The 20,801-nt window shown below is 33.6% G+C and overlaps 1 protein-coding gene and 1 non-coding gene across 2 annotated transcripts; one reads left to right on the forward strand and one right to left on the reverse strand.

The window, feature by feature from the left end:
- Positions 1-2,594: 2,594 nt before the first annotated feature.
- Positions 2,595-13,805, reverse strand: LOC136234105 (L-ascorbate oxidase homolog). The gene is made up of 8 exons (XM_066023872.1): positions 13,439-13,805; positions 13,228-13,337; positions 7,973-8,243; positions 7,658-7,760; positions 5,962-6,307; positions 4,827-5,192; positions 4,641-4,719; positions 2,595-2,969 (listed from the first exon to the last, which is right to left on the reverse strand). Exons 1-8 carry the CDS (start codon positions 13,583-13,585, stop codon positions 2,757-2,759), a joined length of 1,635 nt encoding a protein of 544 aa, XP_065879944.1. The 5' UTR covers positions 13,586-13,805; the 3' UTR covers positions 2,595-2,756.
- Positions 13,806-19,477: 5,672 nt separating this feature from the next.
- TRNAF-GAA (transfer RNA phenylalanine (anticodon GAA)) lies at positions 19,478-19,550 on the forward strand. Its single transcript has one exon. It is a non-coding gene; the product is annotated as a tRNA-Phe (tRNA).
- Positions 19,551-20,801: the final 1,251 nt, after the last annotated feature.

The following is a 20,801-nucleotide window of genomic DNA, read 5'->3' on the forward strand; positions in this document are numbered from 1 at the left end:
ACTAGGGCAGCCTTATGAGTTGGTGGCGTTGGAGGAAGATGATCGTGCTCATCATGTGGGCGGGGCGAACGAGCTGGTTGTATATGAGGAGCAGTTGGAGTCGGGGATGTTGCTACCTTTGCTTCCCTTCTTTGTGGAGGTATTAAAAGAGTATGACTTGTGTCCTGGTCAAATTCATCCGAACGGGTGGAGGATGATGGTGGCTTTTTATTCTTTGTGCCGGTCAGCTGGATACCAAGCTACTGGGCTGGTGTTTCGCGAGTTCTTCCGGCCGAATAAAGGACCCCGCTCTCAACACGTGACCTTCTCTCATCAGAAGTTCAAGGTACTCGGTGGCCTGAAGGATAAGATCCCCGAGTTTAGGCATCGATACTTTCTAGTGCGGAAACTGGATGGGGACTTCCCTTTCCGCGTGACATGGAATGACGATCCCATGGATTCGGGTAGGTGGCTAAAAATGCGACCAATGTTGCCATCGGAGGAGCATCTGATAAAGTACCTAAAGGGGTTTCCTAACATCACAGCATACTCGGATTCGCACAATCGAACTCATTCTCCCTACCACACTCTTCCTATCAATATCTACGAATTCCCCCAGAAACTCTCCCAACTGTCGACCCACTGCCTCATTTCTAGCGCCAAAGGGAAGTTCAGAAACTTGGACCCATATTTCCATCATGTGCATATCAATCTCCTCAGGTTTCATCAATTCCGACCATTCGCTCATCACTAAGACGTAATTGTCAAACGTCTAGGGTCCTCCAACCAAAATCTTCTTCTTATCCATTACATGGAAGAACTCAAAAGAGTAGAGGTTAGTCGCAATTTCTGCAATAGTTATGCCCCTCCCGGGTCTCCACAGCCCTGCCAGTTTCAACTTCATACTTAATTATGAGATTCATATATTTGACCCTATATTTTAATAGTTTTTCTTTATCAATAATGTTTTTATTTATGCTCCCTCATATTATTTTGTGACATTTATCCCAAATCAAAAATTGACGTATAGAGTGGAACCCACGGCTTCTGAGCTTATAACAATACATCACATTTAGTTCAATCTAGTCTAAATAGTGTATATATAAAGAGATTTATTAAAAATTTGCGTGTGATGCTAACCACATCACAATTGTTATAATATTTCACGAATTAGTTACCTCAATACACATGGACAAAGGAACGTGGATTCGAGACACAAAAAAAAAGATTGGGGAATCAATATTAATCCACTTTTAAAAATAATAATAACAAAAAGTTGCCTTAATTTTCATATAATATTTGATATCTCAAAACTACTTTGTTTCTCCACTTGTAAAACTTTAGAACAGCAATTCTTCTCCATCTGATTATCAATCACCTCGCGTGATTTAACGGGTCTCTTTATATACATGCTAATTTCTATCTAAAGTGGACTAAATGCAACACGTTATGGGTAAAATATGATTGATTGCTATATATATACCAAGAGGTTAATGTTACAAAATAATACATCATGGATAAAAATAAAATATATTTTCTTAACATTATTGATCCAACTAGAAATGATATTATGATAAACTTTAAATCTTAAACTTTTTGATTTTAATATCAGCTAGGTATTGTTTGATTAAGAGAGTAAAAATTTTGAAAATGGTAGTTCAATTGAAAATATTTCTCTAAACAACTTTAATTTGTGGACTTCTCCATTTTAAGATCATCATCTGTCATTTTTGAATTAGGTCATGTTTGATAAAATTGAAAATTTTAGTACTAAAAAAATAATTTCTGATTTTAAATGTTGAATATTGTAGGTGCCGAAAGTATTAAATAACTTAACTGTTTGATAAATACAAAAAATAAGTACTGATATAAATTTATTAGTTGATAATGTTCATCTTAAAAGTTTAAATTAAATATTTTAACTAATCAAAATAAGTGATTTTTAACTTACCTGAACATTTTAAGTGTTTGAATAATTATAGTTATCAAACACACTTAATGTAAATAAGTGCTTAAAACTATTAAAATAAGTGGTTTTTGAGGTTATCAAACAGGGTTTTAGTCAACGATAAAATAAGCCATTATATTAGTAAAGTGCAAGATTCACAAACCATAATGTCCAATTTTGAAGTTCAAAGATCCTAATAAAAGTAATTATAAAATTCAAGGATCATAAATGCAATTTGCCTACTAAAGGGAAGGGAGATGCATTATAGAAGAATTTTGACCCAGTTTTATGGTTTTTCCTCATTCTTCTCTACAACTTTTTCTATTAGATTGTAACACTTATTTGGTTCAGTTTGGTTCGATTCGGTAACCGAACTAACCGGTGTTCACCCATATTGACTAGTACTATACTAAAATGGTTCAATAGAGTATCAATCGAAAACAGTGTCAAATACTCGAGCTAATCAATCCGGCCTAACTAATAATAATAATAAAAGAAGACTAGAAGCTTATGAAATGTCCGTTTGTTTCCATTTTCCGGAACTCTATTTTGTTTTTTTTTAATTCTAAACAATAGAGAGTGTTGCGTAAAATTTTGAAACAGCTGCAAAAATCAACTAATATCTACTCCCTAGCAAACAGCTAATAGCAAACGGGTCCGAAGTAACTAAAGAAAAACTCAAAAGCTCAAAGTTTTATTTCATTCGAACAAACTTCCCGCAACAATATTTATATGAATTAGGCAATGTCACCCTCTCGTGACAAAAAAACCTACGAACAAAGAGCACGTGAACAATCTCGAACCGAGTAATCGGATGACAAAACTAGTTTTAAAAAGGCCTAGTGTGTCGACCTCTTGCTCTACCGCAAAGAATAGCATTTCTTGGTATGGGATATTCATCTCTCCATGAATTTGAAGATGTATATACTCTTAGATAAAACTGTTGCCCCAAATATTGCCTCGCCCAGTTTTCGGACCGTATGTTCCACATTCCTACGTTGTCTAACGCCATGTATACCGCTGTCCATGACTTCGGGTACACCTGCATTTTCGATATCACTTATCAAACACGGATCAAATGCATCGACTGTCACTGAAGTATACAAATATCAAAGGCATTACATCTGGTCCCCATTCTATCCTAAAATAAAAAACTGTAACTATTTGATATACACTGTAACAATATGTGTTGGTTCAAAATTAGTTTGGGAAAAAGAGTCTGAAACTGTTCAACCGAATGATTTTCGATGAGACCTCAATTAATGGCTTTTGTTTAGAATAGGGACTCAATTGATGATTTTTGGTTAGTTCAGGGGTCTGATTGATGATTTTGATAGTTTGAGGTCCTAATTGAATTTGAAGCTTTAGTTTAGGGAGCTATATGAATATTATGCCAATATCAAACACGGAAAATGCAACGATTTTCATTGAAGTATTGCATTTGGTGATGGTTACTAAAGTCAATTTTGTATCGGTAAAATCACTAAAGTTTAATTCCGGTATCAAGAAAATTACTATGGCTAGTTTAAGAAAAAAAGTCAATCGGAAAACTGATGTGACCAGTCAATCCAAAGTCCTACTTGTTAACGTATCGCCATATAAGATTCTTCATTACAATGCCACGTATTGACCATGTGGTTATGTAGCATATACATGGCGAAAATATAGATGAAGAATCTTACGTGGCGATGAGTTGGCAAGTAGGAATTTGGGTTGACTTGTCATGTCAGCTCTCTGGTTAGATTTTTTCTCAAACCGGCCGTAGTGACTTTATTGATATTGAAATTAATCTTTAATTCGGGTATCAGGAAAGTCACCGTGGCTAGTTTAAGAAAAAAAGTCAATCAGAAAATTGATATGACCAATCAAATAAAGACCTACCTGTCAGCTTGATCGTCACATAAGATTCTTCAAGACATTATCTGACACGTGTCAGCGACATGTTTGCCACGTGTCCATGTAACGGACAAGTGGTAGATATATTGATGAAGAATCTTATGTGGCAATGAGCTGGCAAGTAGGAATTTGGATTGACTTGTCATGTTAGCTTTCTGGCTTTTTTCTCGAACGAACTGGCCGTAGTGACTTTATTTATGTTGAAATTAATCTTTTGTGATTTTATTGACACAAATTGACTACCGACACATAAATGCAATACTTGAGTAATCATCGTTGTCAATGCTTCTGTAAAGTTTAATTCCCATGTCAAGAAAGTCTGTGACGGGTTCAAGAAAAAAAAAGCCAACCAGAAAGCTGACATGGCATGTCAATCCAAAGTCCTACTTGTTAACTCATTGCCACATAAGATTCTTCATCACAATTTTTACCACGTGGTCACATTGCATATACATGGCAAAAATATTGATGAAGAATCTTATGTGGCGATGAGTTGACAAGTAGGAATTTGGGTTGACTTGCCATGACAACTTTCCGGTTGGCTTTTTCCTCAAACTTGCCCATAGTGATTTTATTGACACCGGAATTAATCTTTAGTGATTTTATTGACACAAAATTGACTATAGTGACCCCCGAAACACAAATGCAACACTTAGTAATCTTCGTTTTATTTGACTATATCAAACGCCTCAACAAAAATACGATCTATCTGTCTATCTATCTACAATGTTAAGTTCGTCTCCAGAAAACTCGTGTTTTTACCCCTCAACATCGCAAAATTTGTCAGTTTAACTCGTGTGTGTGTATATATATATACCTGAGTTGTGCAACGAGCCACCGCGTCTCTCAGATTATACTCCGCCCTGCTCGCCTGTGTCCACTGCCCTCCATCCATTCTGCTCACATCACAAATTGCCAGTAAGTTTTTAACATTTGCCGGTACCGAGAATATTCGGATACCGAATACCGCTACAAATCCACTCAACATATGCAGCTAGCTTACCCAACAACAAAGAAAGAATGACCATCAATGTGCCATGACTGAACTGTGTCCTCCCAGTTTTGGAAAATAATCTCGATGAATTCGTGGAAGTTAGCACCCATCACCGAGGTCTGGAGGTACGCATTCCCCCAACTCGGAGTACTAGGCATACTTCCGAGGTTAAAAACTCCAGGAATCTTGAAGTAATCGGCGAGTTTTAAGGGCGTGTCCGGAGGAACATACGAGACACCGTTGACAGCAAACCTCTGCTTTCCATTTATAAGAGGAGCCGAGTTTCCTAGCATGATTGTCCGGGTGGTCTTGATCATTCCATAGTGGTACGAGCCTTGTGGATTTGGCCTTGGCCCGCTCGCTGTCAAATTCCAACTGATATAAAAGACACGTTAGATAGATAAACCATGAATGTCGAGCAAATATACCTGAAGTGACGATGACCGGACAATTTAGTATACTTTACCGGTCAGTGGTCAGTCAATATGAGTTTGACAAGTAAATTACACTGATGGTACCTGAACTTTACCCTAATTCACACTTTGGTACCTAAATTTCATTTTCTCCAAAAATACACATCAAGTAAAGATGACCCAATATTTTAGTACATTTGACCGATTAGTGATCGGTCCATGCGAGTTTGACTATTTTAAATTAAAAATTGAGACCCATCACACACTCAATTAACATAAAATTACAATACTACTATTTAGCTGTCTCTCTCTCTCTATCTATATATATATATGTATATATTAAATGACAATATTATAATTTTATGTTCATTGAGTGTATAGTGAGTCTAGTTTAAAATGGTCAAACTCACGTTATCCGGTCACTAACCGATCAAATGAACTAAATTTTTCAGTCACCTTTACTTGAGTTATGTTTTTAGGATAAAATAAAATTCAGGTACCAAAATGTGAATTAAGGTAAAGTTCAGGTACCATTGATGTAATTAACATATGAAACTCGTGTTGACCGGTCATTAACCGGTAAAATACACTAAATTGTCCGATCATCGTTACTTCAGGTATATTTTTTAGACAATGTAATCTAGGTACCAAAGTTTGAATTAGGGTAAAGTTCAGGTACCATTGGTGTAATTTACCCAGCAAAGAAATGTACAAACAAATGGCGAACATACCGTATTGATCTAGCCTGATTGATAGACCAATTGATCTGTGTAGTAGGACCACCCGGGATTGGACCAGAAAGTCCATTGCGCGAGTTGCTATAGTGAAGAATTGAAGTTGTTGTGAGTACCCGAGTGGTGAAGCGTGTGGATACTACAATGTAGTAGTCTCGGGCGGGTTGATCAGCCGTGACCAAGACAGAATAGGACTGTCCGAGATGAACATCAAGGGCAGCATATGTGTTTTGAAGTGTGTGAGATCCTTCTACCTCTACTACTTTCATCATATGGCCTTGGATTCGGAAGTTGATCGATGTCGAAAGACCGACATTCGATATCCTGAACCTATATGTCCTGCCTGCAAGTAGATATTCAGAATGTAGTTTGAATTTCGTTACTAAAAAACACCAATGAAGTTCGGGAAATACACGCGGACGAGAAGAAACTCAACATGGAAAAAAAAGCGGATGAAGAAACGACAATTTCAGCAATACTGATGGACCAGCACTCCGAGCTAGCTCAAAGTGCCGGCAAAGCAGCAGCTTTCGCCCCACCAACACACTGAGCTAGGAGTAGGGCTGTAACTGAGCCGAGCTTTGGCCTGGTCATGCTCGGCTCTTTAGAAAATTGACGAGCTCGAGCTTGAGCTCAACATCTTGCTCGTGAGCTTGTTCACAAGCTTTGCTCGAGAGCAACTAGTTAATAATGTTCATGAACTTCGCTCGCAAACGACTTATTAATTATGTTTATTTGAAATTTCTTTAACACGAAACTACATAGATGAAACTACATAGATTTGAAACCTACAAAACTATATTGTTTTACATATCCTCTTTATAGAAATACTATAATTAAAAAAAGGGTAAAGTTCAAATAAAACCCCTGTGGTTTCACTAATTTTCAGATAAAGGATTATGGTTTACTTTTTATCAAAACGAGGATTGAGGTTTCACACTTTTAATAATGCTATTAAAACTATCTTTAACGACCTGAAAATGAAATTTTTTAAGAATTAAAGTTATTCAATGCCATATTTTCTATGGAACTACATTTTCGATTTTAGAAAATCATATTTTTTAGAACTTTCTCTCTCTAAACATTAACTTTCCCTCTCTTTACCTAATATCATCTAAATAATCTCGAAATAAAAAAGTTGAAGAATTAAAGTTGCTTAGAATATTAGTAGTTTTTAAAATATGTCATTTTTGAAGTCGTCAAGAGTGATTTTAATAGTATCAATCGAAAAAGTCCTTATTTTGATAAATTTGAAAACCTCAGTCCTCGTTTTGACAAAAAGTAAACCAGTCCTTTATCTGAAAATTAGTGAAACCACAGGGGTTTTATTTGAACTTTACCCTTAAAAAAATAATCAAACCAAGCTTGCTCACGAGCGTGTTCATGAATATTATAATCGAGCTTGTTCATGAACATTATAATCGAGTTTGTTCATGATCTTGTTCATAAACCTATAACTGAACCTGCTCGTTAGCTTTCGAGCTGAGTTTTACCGTGCTCAAGCTCAGCTCGTTTATAAATCCAGCCGAACATGGTTGAGATTTTATCAAGCTGAACACCGAGCCGCTCTTGAGCGGCTCAGCTCATTTACAGCTCTAGCTAGGAGTTAAGGGAAGATTCGGAATTTTTCCTCTTTAGTCCAAAGTTTTTATATTTTTAATTATAACCCCTAATTGTACTCATTGATGCATACCTTGATCAACTGTAAAAGTGTTTCCGTTCCATCCACGACCATTGATAAGAAGACCATCGGGGAAGGGAAGATCACGACCGGCATCCAAGAGTCGTCTCAATTGCTAAAATCAGGGAAAAACAAATTTAGTGCCCGTTCAGTTCTCCTTTTTATAGCTCTTTTTTATTGTTTACTCCAAACAGTAGATTTAAAATGTTCGGTAAAGATTGAGAAAAACTGTTTAAACTAGCAAACAGTAAACAACAACAACCGAACTAAACAAACCATTACATACGAATTGGAAATGCAGAATAAGAATTTGAAAATTTTGCTTACATAGTGATCTCTCTTGTACCAATCTCCGGCTAGTACGATAAAATCTCCAACCGGAGGAGGGAAAGGAATCGGAATCCGAGGACGGTTCCAGATTCTGATACCGCCGAACCCTCCAGCAGCCTTGTGCATCCAAAGAGATGGGAAGTAAAAAAAGCTACCAATCTGGTCCTTAACTTGGAGGATATAAGTGAAGTTTTTTCCTGGCATGATGGGGCATGTTGTACCATAAACTCCATCCTGCCATGAATTTCTTCTCTGTTGTATGCCATTCCTGTTGGAAAATCATTAGCTATTATGAGTCTAAATTCCATAATGAATTTAAGAACCTTATTATAGACATAATGTGAGGGCGGTGAGTAAGGTAAACATCGTTGTCGTGTGATCGAGAGGTCACGGGTTCAAGTCTTAGGAGTGGCCTCTTGCCAAAAAAATTGGCAGGGGAAGGCTTGCATCCAATATACCCTTATGGTAGGACCCTTCCCCAGACCCTTCCCCAGACCCTCGCTTAGCAAGGACATATAGTGGATAGGGCCGCTTTTTTTTATTGTAGACATAATCTCAAAGATGTAATTACTCGATCTGTTTATGTTGCACGGATGGTCACGGAAGTTTGGGGTCCACAAAGGTCAAGTTCTAGCTAATTTGTGTATAAAAGCTCACCGGAATATTGATATGGTACAAAAGACAGTTGACTATATGCCAACTAGGTCGTAGTGTTGGAAAATGATGTGATGTTTTGAACAAATTTATGCTTACGTGTCCACGTGGTGTAATCGAGTCGATCTTTAGCTCATGCTTGGTTCATTAAAGGATTGACGAGCTCGACCTCGAGCTCAACATCATATACGTGAGCTTCTCGCGAGCATCTTCACGAGCTTTGCTAGCGAGTAGCTCATTAATTATGTTCATGAACAATTCATTAATTATGTCCATTTGAAATTTCTTTGATAAAAAACTACGTAGTTTTGAAACCTACAAAACACTAAAGTTTACACAAAACTATGTTGTTTTACATTTCCCCTTTATATAAATACTATTATTAAAAAAAAAAAAATAATTGAACTAAGCTTGTTCAGGAGCGTGTTCATGAACATTATAATCGAGCTTGTTCGTGAACCTATAATCAAGCTTTCGAGTCGAGTTTCGCGATGCTCAAGCTCGACTCACTTATAAATCGAACCGAACACGGTTGAGATTTTATCATGCCAAGCGACTCGGCTCATTTACAGACCTACTTATGTGCCACGTTAACATTCCAATGAGCTTTTTTGTACACAAATTGGTCGGAATGACACCTATTGAAATCAAATGTGAAGTCCCATGATTTTATCGAAAGAAAATGAAATTTAATGATCTCTATATACGGACAGTTGTGTTCACATGGACCGTGAATGACCAAATAAATTTGATCAGTTACTGTTAGATCTAGACTTATTAGAATCCTATGGTGGAGATTCAAAACATTCTAAGACTTATATTTAATAAGCCTAGATCTAACGGTGAATGATCAAATTCCTTTAGTCATTTAGGATCCACGTGAACACTACCGTCCCCCTGAAATAGATCTCAAACTTTAATGACCGTTGTTGCAATTTACCCAATAGTTCAAGGGGTAAATTACACCCATGGCCACTGAACTTTACCCATTTAATATTGTGGTCACTGAACTTCAATTCTTAACACTATGGTCACTGAACTTTACACTTTTTAACACCAGTGGCCACTCAACTTTAACTAACTCTTAAAATAACTGTTAACGACCTCAAAATGAAAATATTCAAGAATTAAAGTTGTTCACAACCACATTTACCATGAAACCACATTTATTATTTTCCAAAATCAACTTTTTTGGAGCTTTCTCTTTCTAAAAATTCACTCTCTCTCCTAACCAAACAACGTATAAATGACCTCAAAACGAAAATTTTCAAGGATTAAAGTTCCTTAGAATATCATTAACTCTTCGAATTTTTTATTTTGAGATCATCCACTGTCGTTTTGAGGCATTGAATGGCTATCGGTGTTAAAAAATGTAAAGTTCAGTGGGCAATACCTTTAAGAATTGAATTTCAAACGTTGAGTGGTCATGGGTGTAATTTACCCATAGTTTAAGTTAACAAAGTTTGGAGCTTTCAGTAAAATTATAGGAGGGAAATCATATGCTTCATTGACATTAATATCAAAACTCAGTCAAATTTGGTAAAAACTGATTAATCTGTGCAGAGAAAGAGTGAGACAAACAGAACAATTTGTCCTCATTTTCCCAGATCTAGATGCTAGACAATTTCTGTTTTTATGTCAGCAGCAACAATAATTTATTTAATTTAAAAAACATTATCACAAGATTACTGACAATAAATATCAGAAACATAAATATAGGTCTCAAGATGTGTAGCATGTGGGTAGTGAAATCAATTACAACTTGCATAGCTGGAATATTTAATAGCATATTCCAAGGTAGCACATGAATGGGTCCTCATACAATTATAAGTTTTTTTTTAATGGTTGATACAAGTATAAGTTAATCAAACTGAGATTTAAACATGCATGCAGTAATGATTCCATGTGTTTTCAGATTTTTTTTGTCGGTATTGGTAAAATTTTTATTTTTCTAAATTTGACTGATAACGAATTCAAAATGTAAATTTTCAAGAATTAAAGTTGATTAGTATATTTTTTATTTTTCAAAATTTTCATTTTGAGATCGTTATCGGTCAAATTTGGAAAAATGAAAATTTTGACAAACACAGGTACCAATCTGCAAAAAATATGAAACCATAAGGTTTTGTTTGAAATTAACCCTAAAAACTAGGCTTAATAAAAACTTGTCTAAAAAGTTTGACTGGTCTCCTGGATAATTTACATAGTGTCTGGTTAACCCTCTCAACTTGCTTAAAATTATCTATCGGTCATCTGAATTTGTTTAAAGTGACCTATTAGCCCTCTAAACTTGCTTACAGTGACCTATTGGCTCCCTGAACTTGAGTACAGTGGCCTATTTGTTCTATGAACTTGTTTAAATTGATATACATTGCAATTTGTCTAATTCTGAAAAAAAAAAAAAAAAACTTAAAAAATAAAGGCCTAATTCGTGATTCTAAGTCTTTAAAACAAATGAATTTTCTATTTTGTATATTTTTATCGTGTTTTTATAGATTCAGGAACTTAATCATTATACTTTAAGCAAGTTTAAGAGACTAATAAGATACTGTGAAAGTTCACAAGACGGTCAATTTTAGACAAGTTATTAAGCCTGGAAACTAAGATTCTGAATTGACATGAGTAGGAATAACAATTATAAGGACTACCAAGAAAAGTGGTTGAAATAGTGGTTCTGTTGCACATTCAACGGTAACTAACTAAAGGTATAACTTTATTTGCATAAATCACTAAACTTTTCATTATTTCGGTCAATTTATGTAGAAAAATTCATTGAAATGTAATACCATCTAAGCAACAAATTCTTATATTAAGTACTGGGTCTTCCGGAATTTTCACATGCATTGCTCATTCACCGTTAGATCTAGGCTTATTAGAATTCTAAGGTAGAGATTCAAAGCATCGTGAGGCTTAGATTTAATAAGCCTATATCTAACGGTGAATGAGCAAATTCACTTCCTCATTAAGGTGCATGTGAAAATTCCTGGTGGGTCATTCGGAAGATCCGCAATTCACATTTGAACATGTGTATTGTGACCCCACGTAATAATTAAAATAGTAGGACCTCTTATAATATGTGTGGGTTCATGTCATATATGTCAAAATATGTATGGGAGGTCCCCCATTTGACATGGAGAACCGGGTGCTTCTAATAATTTGCCCTAAGCATAATAACTACATACATGCCATGTAACACATCCTAAGCCACAAAAAAAAAAATCATGTTTTTATTCAACGAAGCGCTTGGTAAACTGTAATCGAGCCGCCGAGCCGAGCATGAACCTGTTCATGCTCGTCTTAATAGAAAATTGACGAGCTCAAGTCCAAGCTTAAAATCATGTTCATGAGCTACTCGTGGCAGAAATGTCATAACTACCTATGTGCCATGTGACACATCCTAAGCCAAAAAAATATACCATATTTTTATCTAACGAAGCGCTTAGTAGGGCTCTAATCGAGCCGCTAAGCTGAGCTTTGACCTATCTATACTCGGCTTAATAGAAAATTGACGAGCTCAAGCTCGAGCTTAAAATCATGTTCATGAGCTGCTCGTTGCAGAAATGTGCTAACTACATATGTGCCATGTGACACATCCTAAGCCCGCTAAAAAAAATCGCATTTTTATCCAACCAAGCGCTTGGTAAACAGTAATTGAGCCGCCGAGCTGAGTTTTGACATGCTCATGCTCGGCTAAATAGAAAATTGACAAGCTCAAGCCCGAGCTTATAATCATGTTCATGAGCTGCTCGTTGCAGAAACGTGATAACTACATATGTGCCATGTGACACATCCTAAGCCCCCTCCCCAAATAAAAGGCGTATTTTTATCCAACCAAGCGCTTAGTAAACAGTAATCGAGTCGCCAACCCGAGCTTTGATCTGCTCATGTTTAGCTTAATAGAAAATTTACGAACTCAAGCCCGAGCTTAAAATCATGTTCATGAGATGCTCGTGGTAAAAATGTGATAACTACATATGTGCCATGTGACACATCCTAAGCCACAAAAAAAAAAATCATATTTCGCTGAACCGAGCTTTGACCTGCTCATGCTCGGCTTAATAGAAAATTGACGAGCTTAAACCCGAGCTTAAAATCATGTTCATGAGCTGCTCGTTTATTTGTTCACGAGCTTTGCTTGCGATGAGCTCATTAATTATGTTCATTTGAAATTTCTTTAACACAAATTTAAGCTAAAAAACTAAAATTTACGTAAAATTATGTTGTCTTATATTTCCCATTTATAAAAAAAATACTATTATTAAAAAAATAATTGAACCAAACTTGGCTACGAGTGTGTTACTCGTGTTCATGAACATTGCAATCGAGCTTGTTCATGAACGAATAACAGAGCTTTCGAGCCGAGTTTCACCATGCCGAAGCTCGATTCATTTATAAAACATGGTCCAGTTTTTATCGAGCAGAATGCCGAGCCGCGCTCATGGACGGTTCGGCTCATTTACAGCCCCTAGATCTAGTACATTGTTCAAACCCAGATCATTTTTAGCAATCCACAACAGTAAAAGCATAACAATGTAACACCCAAAACTAAAACCCCCAAATTTCTTCCATTAATGAACTAAGAAATTCCTATTAATTACCAAGAAATGAGAAATGGCTCCCTCAGATAGTTGAAAACATTGATAATCAGATTATCATTTGTGATTGCATCAATATGAGGCCCTGGAAACTGCCCATTAATCAAAATCCCCTGCAACACCATAAAAAAACCCCCAAAAAAACAGTCAAAACCCCAAATTGAAAACACAAACAAAGTTCATTCCTTTCCACATTATAAACTTAACCCAGTACCTGTTGCTTAACACCCAGAGGGTAAATGTCACCATAAGTGACTTTCCAGTTGAAGAATCTATAAGGGTTGTCGCCATTAACGCCATTACTAGCAAGAAAGAAGAAGAAAACTAGAGGAAGAAGATGAAGATACTTGCAATTTCTCATTTTCTTTCTTTTTTTCTCTGTGGAGTGTTTGGTTTCAGTGGAAATTGAAAAAGAGAGAGACTTTAAGCATGCATTATAAAGAAAGAGAGAGTGAGTGAATGGGTCCCCATTTCTTGTTCTTGGAATTTTTATCTATCTCTGGTTATTTTATTTTTTGGTAGCAGAGCTAGTAGGGAGAAAGATGGGCATGGCATTGGCTTTTTTTAACTAAACAAAAAACAGAGATTGGCGCATTAGCTGGCGCTCTCCATTGGGTTTTGTGACAATACACTATTTTAGTGTTTTTACATACAAAAATTAAAACTTTTTCGATGTTTTTCCACGATAAGTGAGTATTCAAACCCTCTAGATCCATCTTTGCCTGTATGCACGAGCACTTCTAGTTAGTAGCCTTTCTGCGTCTCATATCTGTGTCCGTGTCTATTTGTTATAAGATATTTTATGAAGGTTATGTATTAGAAATAACGTTTCTAGTATCTGTTTCCGTGTACATGTCTGTTTCCATGTACGTGTGTCCGTTCAACATAGGTCCCTGGTCATATGAACTTGCTTAAAATATTCTGATAGCTTCATAAACTTGTTTAAAATGTAGTCTAAGTAATCACTCAGTTGCAAACAAAAAAAAGTAAGCTGAATGCGAAAAATGTGTAGCATGCGACTTGGAAAAGTTAAACAACCAAAGTCGAGGTATAGAGTTTTAATATTAAAGAGACCAAGTTTTACTGTTGAGCCAGTAAGAAACATTCTAAGGTCTCCGTTATACATCTTCTACATGCAATTTACTTTTTGTAACAGAGTGATCACATGACTATATTTAAACAAGTTAGGGGCTACCGGGACATTTGAAGCACGTTGGAAAACTATTGATACAATTTGAAATTTCAGGGAGTCAATCAAAGCTTTTTGAACAAGTTTAGGGACGGATGATATATTAAGTCATAAACTGAATATATATGTTGCCCTTACACTTAGTTTACAATTTCAACTACCCACCAAAGTTTCAAAAGTTTCAAATGACCTTCTATTTTTATCTAATTATATTGGCTTAATGCCCCTCCAGTCCTTTTAACTTGTCCAAATTGGTCATTTTACCCCTCCAACTCTTCGAATGTCCTATTTACCCCCTTAACTTTGTAAAAATGGTATTTCTCACCCCTCAACTTTTCCAAATTGGTCATTTTACCCCTCGCCAACTCATCGAATGTCCTATTTACCCCATTAACTCCATAAAAGTGGTATTTTTCACCCCTTATGATCATATTTACCTTCTTAACTCCATAAGTGCAAAATTAATAAGACATATTCAAATGAGTTTGAAAATATATTTTTTTAATATCAACTTTTTATTTTGTTTGAATTTGATAATTATATTGATCTTTCATGTATTTATTACAATAATATTTTATTACAATAATTAGATAATCAAAATTTAACTAGCAAAAAAAGTTGATAAGAGAAAGAATGAATAAAAGATACAAATAACAAGAACATTAACATAAACAAATTAAAGACATTATATGTAGGGATAAGGTACCAAAATAGACCTATGATTTTTGGGAAAGTATCAATTTAGCACGTAAAAAAAATAGTACCAATACAGGTTTAACGTTTAAAAAATGTATCAATTTAGGCCTCAATAACGAATTGTAAGGGGTGATAAATACCACTTTCATGGAGTTAATGAGATAAATAGGACATTCTAGGAGTTGGGGGTAAATGGACAAGTTGAGGGGGGTGAGAAATACCACTTTTATGGAGTTAAGGGGGTAAATAGGATATTCGATGAGTTGAGAGGCTAAAATGATCAATTTGGACAAGTTAAAGGGGGTTGGGGAACAATAGGCCAATTATATTCAATAACCTCTTATTCTGGTTTCATTAAAGTCAATAACCTCAAAACTTCAATTGCCCCATAAACTTTTAAAAGTTCCTAATTATCGTCTATTTAGTATGTTCTTTTTAAGACGTGTCGAGCACTTTTACATTTGGTAGAACGTGTCTCCTATTTTCTGTATCCAACAAATTTTATTAAGGAATAAAGGGTTATTGAATTCAATTGACAAAAATAGAGATCATTTGGAACTTTTAAAAGTTTAAAGAACATCTGAAGTTTTAGGCTAATTACAAGAGGCAATAGATGTTTTAAGCCCAAACTATACTATATGATGGATAAATTTGACTGTCATTTTTTTAAGCCCACGTTTGACCTTGATATATGAAATGGTATAAATTTTATTTCTAACTTTTCCAAGTAAACTCAATTTTACCTATAGTTTTTTTTTTTTTTTTTTTTTTTAAAATTTGAACGAATTGGTTTGACAGTTATTTAACTATAATATCGAATCTTCTAAACAAGTTTGTCGATAAACTAAAACAATTTTATAGTTTTTGTTGGTTATGTGTAACTATATTAGTAACACAGTAAACATTACTTTGACTAAAAAAAATTGTGATTAACCTATAGTTAGAAGATTTAATTGTTAGCATTTTAACAGATATTTTTTGTAACTCTATTAGTAATACACTAAAAATATCTTCGACATAATTAAAGTTTTGAATGTTTCATGTGACATTTAAACCAGTCCTTTCAAATTCTTGATAAATATGAATAAGATTGATCTTAATTGAAAAGGATAAATTTGTACTATTTTATCTGTCGGTTTGAATCTGCACTTATATTTATTTTATTAATCGAGATATAATTGTGATATTAAATTATTGATGATATAAATCGTCTAAGTTAGATCTTAAGTTCGAATCCTAATATATGAAAAAAAAAAAAGTTTCAATTGATAGAAAATTCATCTAAATGCTGTCCGATGAATCGAGAAATCAGATTAAACCTAAAAAAAAATAAAAAATAAAAAGTTATTGATGACATAAGACATGTAGTAAACTTTTTAAGACGTGTGAAGAATCTAGTGGACTTTTAGTCTTTTACACCTCAAAATCTAGTAGACAAAAACCCATAAACAACAACTAATTAATTCGATTTTTATTGATTAAATTTTAAGTGAATATATTAACATATTAATCGAGAATAAGATGTAAAAATATCCTAATGTTTACAGTCAGAAACAATTTTATTTTTAACATTTAAAATTGTATAATTTTATCCGAACGTTGATAGCGAAGAGCAATTTTACCTCTAATATTAGCAAATTGAGTCAATTTCAAATACTATTATAAAAGACAGATATGTTGTTCTTTATATTGCATCAAATGCATATATGTTGGTTCTGTTAGAAAGATTTCATATTTTTCATGATTTAATAATAGAATTGGGAATTAATATTTATAAATTCAGCGAAATATTTAAATTTTTTTTATCCAACCTGCACAAAAAACAGTATGCTTAAAAAAAATTATAATTTTTTTTTCATATCTAATCATATGTTTGTGATCGATTACTAATGAGTGATAAAATGACGCACATTTAACTGTAAATGTCAAAGATTCATGATCAAGAAATAGTTTGATGAATATTTCTCAAATTGACCCAATTTGTCAACGTTAGGGGTAAAATTGCTATTGACTGCCAATATTAGAGGCAAAATTGCACTATTTTCGACGTTACGAATAAAATTGCTCCTGTAAACTTTAATGATAAAATTGCTTCTGGATATAAACGTTAGAGATATTTTTGCACCTTATTTCATTAATCAATTATTATTTTGATATATTAAGTCTGGACGGTTCAATCAATTATATATGTATAATTCAAATTTCATTTAGCAGGTCTAAAATTGCTAGCATTTCTACTATGGAAATTAGCAGTGGCGGAGCCAGAACGAAATGCTCGGAAGGGCTCCAAAGTATGTAGAAAAAAAAATTAAATAACTCAAGTTGGATATAAGTTGGATAAAAAAAATTCAAATATTTTATCGAATTTAAAAATATGAATTTCCAATTCTATTATGAAATTAAAAAAATATTAAACAAATTTAGAACCAACTAATATGCAACTGATGCAGAATACATGAACAAAACATCTGTGTCTTATTCATTGATGTCTAAAATTGACACAATTTGTCAATGTTACGAGTAAAATTGCTCTTGATTGTCAATATTAGGAGTAAAATTGAATTATTGTAAACGTTAAGGGTAAAATTGCTCTCATCTATTAATATTAGGAGTATTTTTGCACATTATCCCTAAAAAAATTAAAGGCTAAACAAAATATTATAAGTTTATATATGTTTTGCCAATTAAGGTCCCTTTGTTTGCCAAAAAATATTGTGCAGAAAAATATTTTTCTGATTTTTCAGTGTTTGTTTGCTTAGGAAAATAAATCAATAAAAAAATTTAGATTTGTCAACCAGAAAATTTATGGAGAAACTGAGAAAAATGCTTCTCTTTGAAAATAGAAACATTTTCCTAAACTTTTAGAACTCTACTTCATTCATTTACCCTTTTAAAAATCGTCATCACCCATCACTTCTTTTCTTTTTTGGTGTTATAGCTAAACACCGAAAATTATTTTATTTTCCAACACAAAAATATTCTTTACACAATATTTTCTGATAAATAAATGACTGTAAGTATGGTCACCAACAAAAGTTGTTCTTAGTTGCCAACGTTAGAAGTAAAATTGCATTATTTTAGACATTAAAGAGAAAATTGCTATCAACTCTTAACATTAGGAGTATTTTTTGTACATCATCCCTAAAAGATTAAAGGCTAAACAAAATATTAAAGGTTTAAATGTGTTTTGCCAATTAAGGCCATGTTTGTTTGTCGAAAACTATTATGCAGGAAAATATTTGTCTGATTTTCCGGTGTTTGATTGTTTAACAAAATAAGTCTAAAAGAAAATATAAGAAGAAAGTAAAAAGTATAAAACATTTTCTTAAACTTTTGGAACTCTACATCGTTCAGTTAGGGCTGTAATCGAGCCGAGTTGAGCCGAGCTTTGGCCTGTTCAAGCTCGGCTCGCTATAAAATTAACGAGCTCAAGCCCGAGCCGAGCTTGCTATAAAATTAACGAACCGAGCCCGAACCGAGCTTTGGCTTGCTCAACGAGCTTCGAGCTTGTTTCGAGCCCAAAATCCTCTTTTGAACTTGGTTCATTAAGAAAATTATCTAACCATGAATTGTTTGTGGGTAAATTGTTAATTATATTTGTGAAGTTTGCTCACAAATAACTCTTTAATTGTGTACATAAACAAACTCACAAGCAAAGTTCGTGAATAAATAAACAAGATGCTTACAAATAGTTCGTATATTACTCATTTATTATGTTTATGAACGAACTCATCTAATAGCAAATGAAATGATATTAAGTTTAGATATTTGTGAACTAACACAAAACTATATAGCTTTCTACAAAACTAAAATTTGTTCATAAATGTTCTAATCAAACCTGCTCGCGAGCTTTCGAGCGGAGTTTTGGCATGCTCAAGTTTGGCTCGTTTACGAACCAAGCCAGTAAATCGTGTTCACGAACGGTTCGTTTACAAATCGAGCCGAGTGTTTATTGAGTCGATCACCGAGCCGCTCATGAGCGGCTCGGCTTATTTACAGCCCTACGTTCAGTCAATCCTTTTAAACATAATGGTCACCCATCCAATTTCTTCTCGTTTTTTAGTGTTATAACTTATAACCAAATACCGAAACCTGTTTTATTTTTTAACACAAAAATTTCTTACATTATATTTTCCGACAAATAAATGGGGGCGTTGTAGCATAAATTTCGGGGGTCAATGATTGGATTTTAATCGATTGAAACTGAGATGCATGTGATTGACTTGTAAACTGAAATCTGAGTGAGTTCTGATCAGTGTTACATATTCACATGTTACAATACAAACAAAGTGAATAAAGACGAAGGTACTTAAAAACCAAGGAATTGTAACTAATATAAATAAATTAATAAAATTTGCAGTCTACATTGCGGGGATAGCTCAGTTGGGAGAGCGTCAGACTGAAGATCTGAAGGTCATGTGTTCGATCCACGTTCACCGCATTTTTTAATAACAAATCAATTTTAACCCCGCGTTATTTTAGAAGGTCTGAATTGTTTAGGCTAAATCTGTATTTCACTTAAAATATTGGGTTAAATTTGATCTTTATCAAATATTTTAGATGGTTTGACAAAAGAAAAATTGTGATTAACTTATATATATCTGATTTAGTTTTTTTTAGCATTTTAAGAGAATATTTGTAATTGTGTTAGTAATACAATAAATATTTTAGACATAATTGATATTTGAAAAGTCTGAAGTGACAGTTAAATATCGGTTAAACTAGTTTTTTCTAATTTCCGATAACATAAGGCTAAAATTGATCTTCTTTAAAAATATTAGAGTTAAATTTACATTATTTCAATTCCTTAAAAAGTTAGGTTTAAATTTGATCTTTAGCCCATTATTATTTCATTTGAACAATTGGTTATTAACTTTTGGCTCTTACTAAATACATCGGGATAAGGGTCAAATTTGATCCAATATTTGAAGTGCAAATTTAGTCTTAAATATAAATTGTCTAAATTTAATTATAATGTTTTCAGGTAAAATCAATTTTAACACTATGTTACCGAAAATTTGAAAATACTTGTTTGATTGTTATTTAACTATTACAACAGACCTTTCGAACATCAATTACGTCTAAGATATTTAATGTATCACTAACACAGTTACACAAAATTTTGTTAAAATGCTAATAAGGCTCTGTTCTTTATCGCTGAAAAAAACTGAACTGAACTGAATTGAACTGAACTGAACTGAACTGATTTGAATTGAACTGAACTGAACTGAACTGAATACTGCTGAATACTGAACTGAATTTAACTGAATACTGAACTTAACTGAATGCTACTGAACTTAACTGAATGCTACCGAACTTAACCGAACTTAACAATGATGATGATATTAGACTTTAAAATAATTTTCATGATAATATTGGACATTAATGAACTTATAATAATAATAATAATGGTTCTAATAAATTTAATAATATCAATAATAAATAAATATATTATTAAAGATAAAACTAAATTGAATATCAAATAAAAGCCCGGGATGATAAAATCTTGGCTCGATAAAAGCCTATGAAATTAAATAAAAATAAGTCTAATTTAAATTAAAAATACAAATTACATACAAACACAAATTTATATATAATTTAAAGCTTATGAAATTAAATACAAATCTTCATATGAATACAAACTCTTAACTTTTTATTTTAATTAAGGGTTAAAGTGCAAAAATAACGTTTT

This window comes from Euphorbia lathyris, chromosome 6, assembly GCF_963576675.1.
Source record: "Euphorbia lathyris chromosome 6, ddEupLath1.1, whole genome shotgun sequence".
In the NCBI taxonomy this organism is placed as follows: Eukaryota; Viridiplantae; Streptophyta; class Magnoliopsida; order Malpighiales; family Euphorbiaceae; genus Euphorbia; species Euphorbia lathyris.

Coding starts and splice junctions, on each gene's coding strand:
- LOC136234105 (XM_066023872.1), bottom strand. CDS start 13,585: ATGAGAAATTGCAAGTATCTTCATCTTCTTCCTCTAGTTTTCTTCTTC. Junction 6,308..7,657: donor CACTTTTACAGTTGATCAAG/GTATGCATCAAT, acceptor ATCTACTTGCAG/GCAGGACATATAGGTTCAGG. Junction 4,720..4,826: donor CATTCTTTCTTTGTTGTTGG/GTAAGCTAGCTG, acceptor TGATGTGAGCAG/AATGGATGGAGGGCAGTGGA.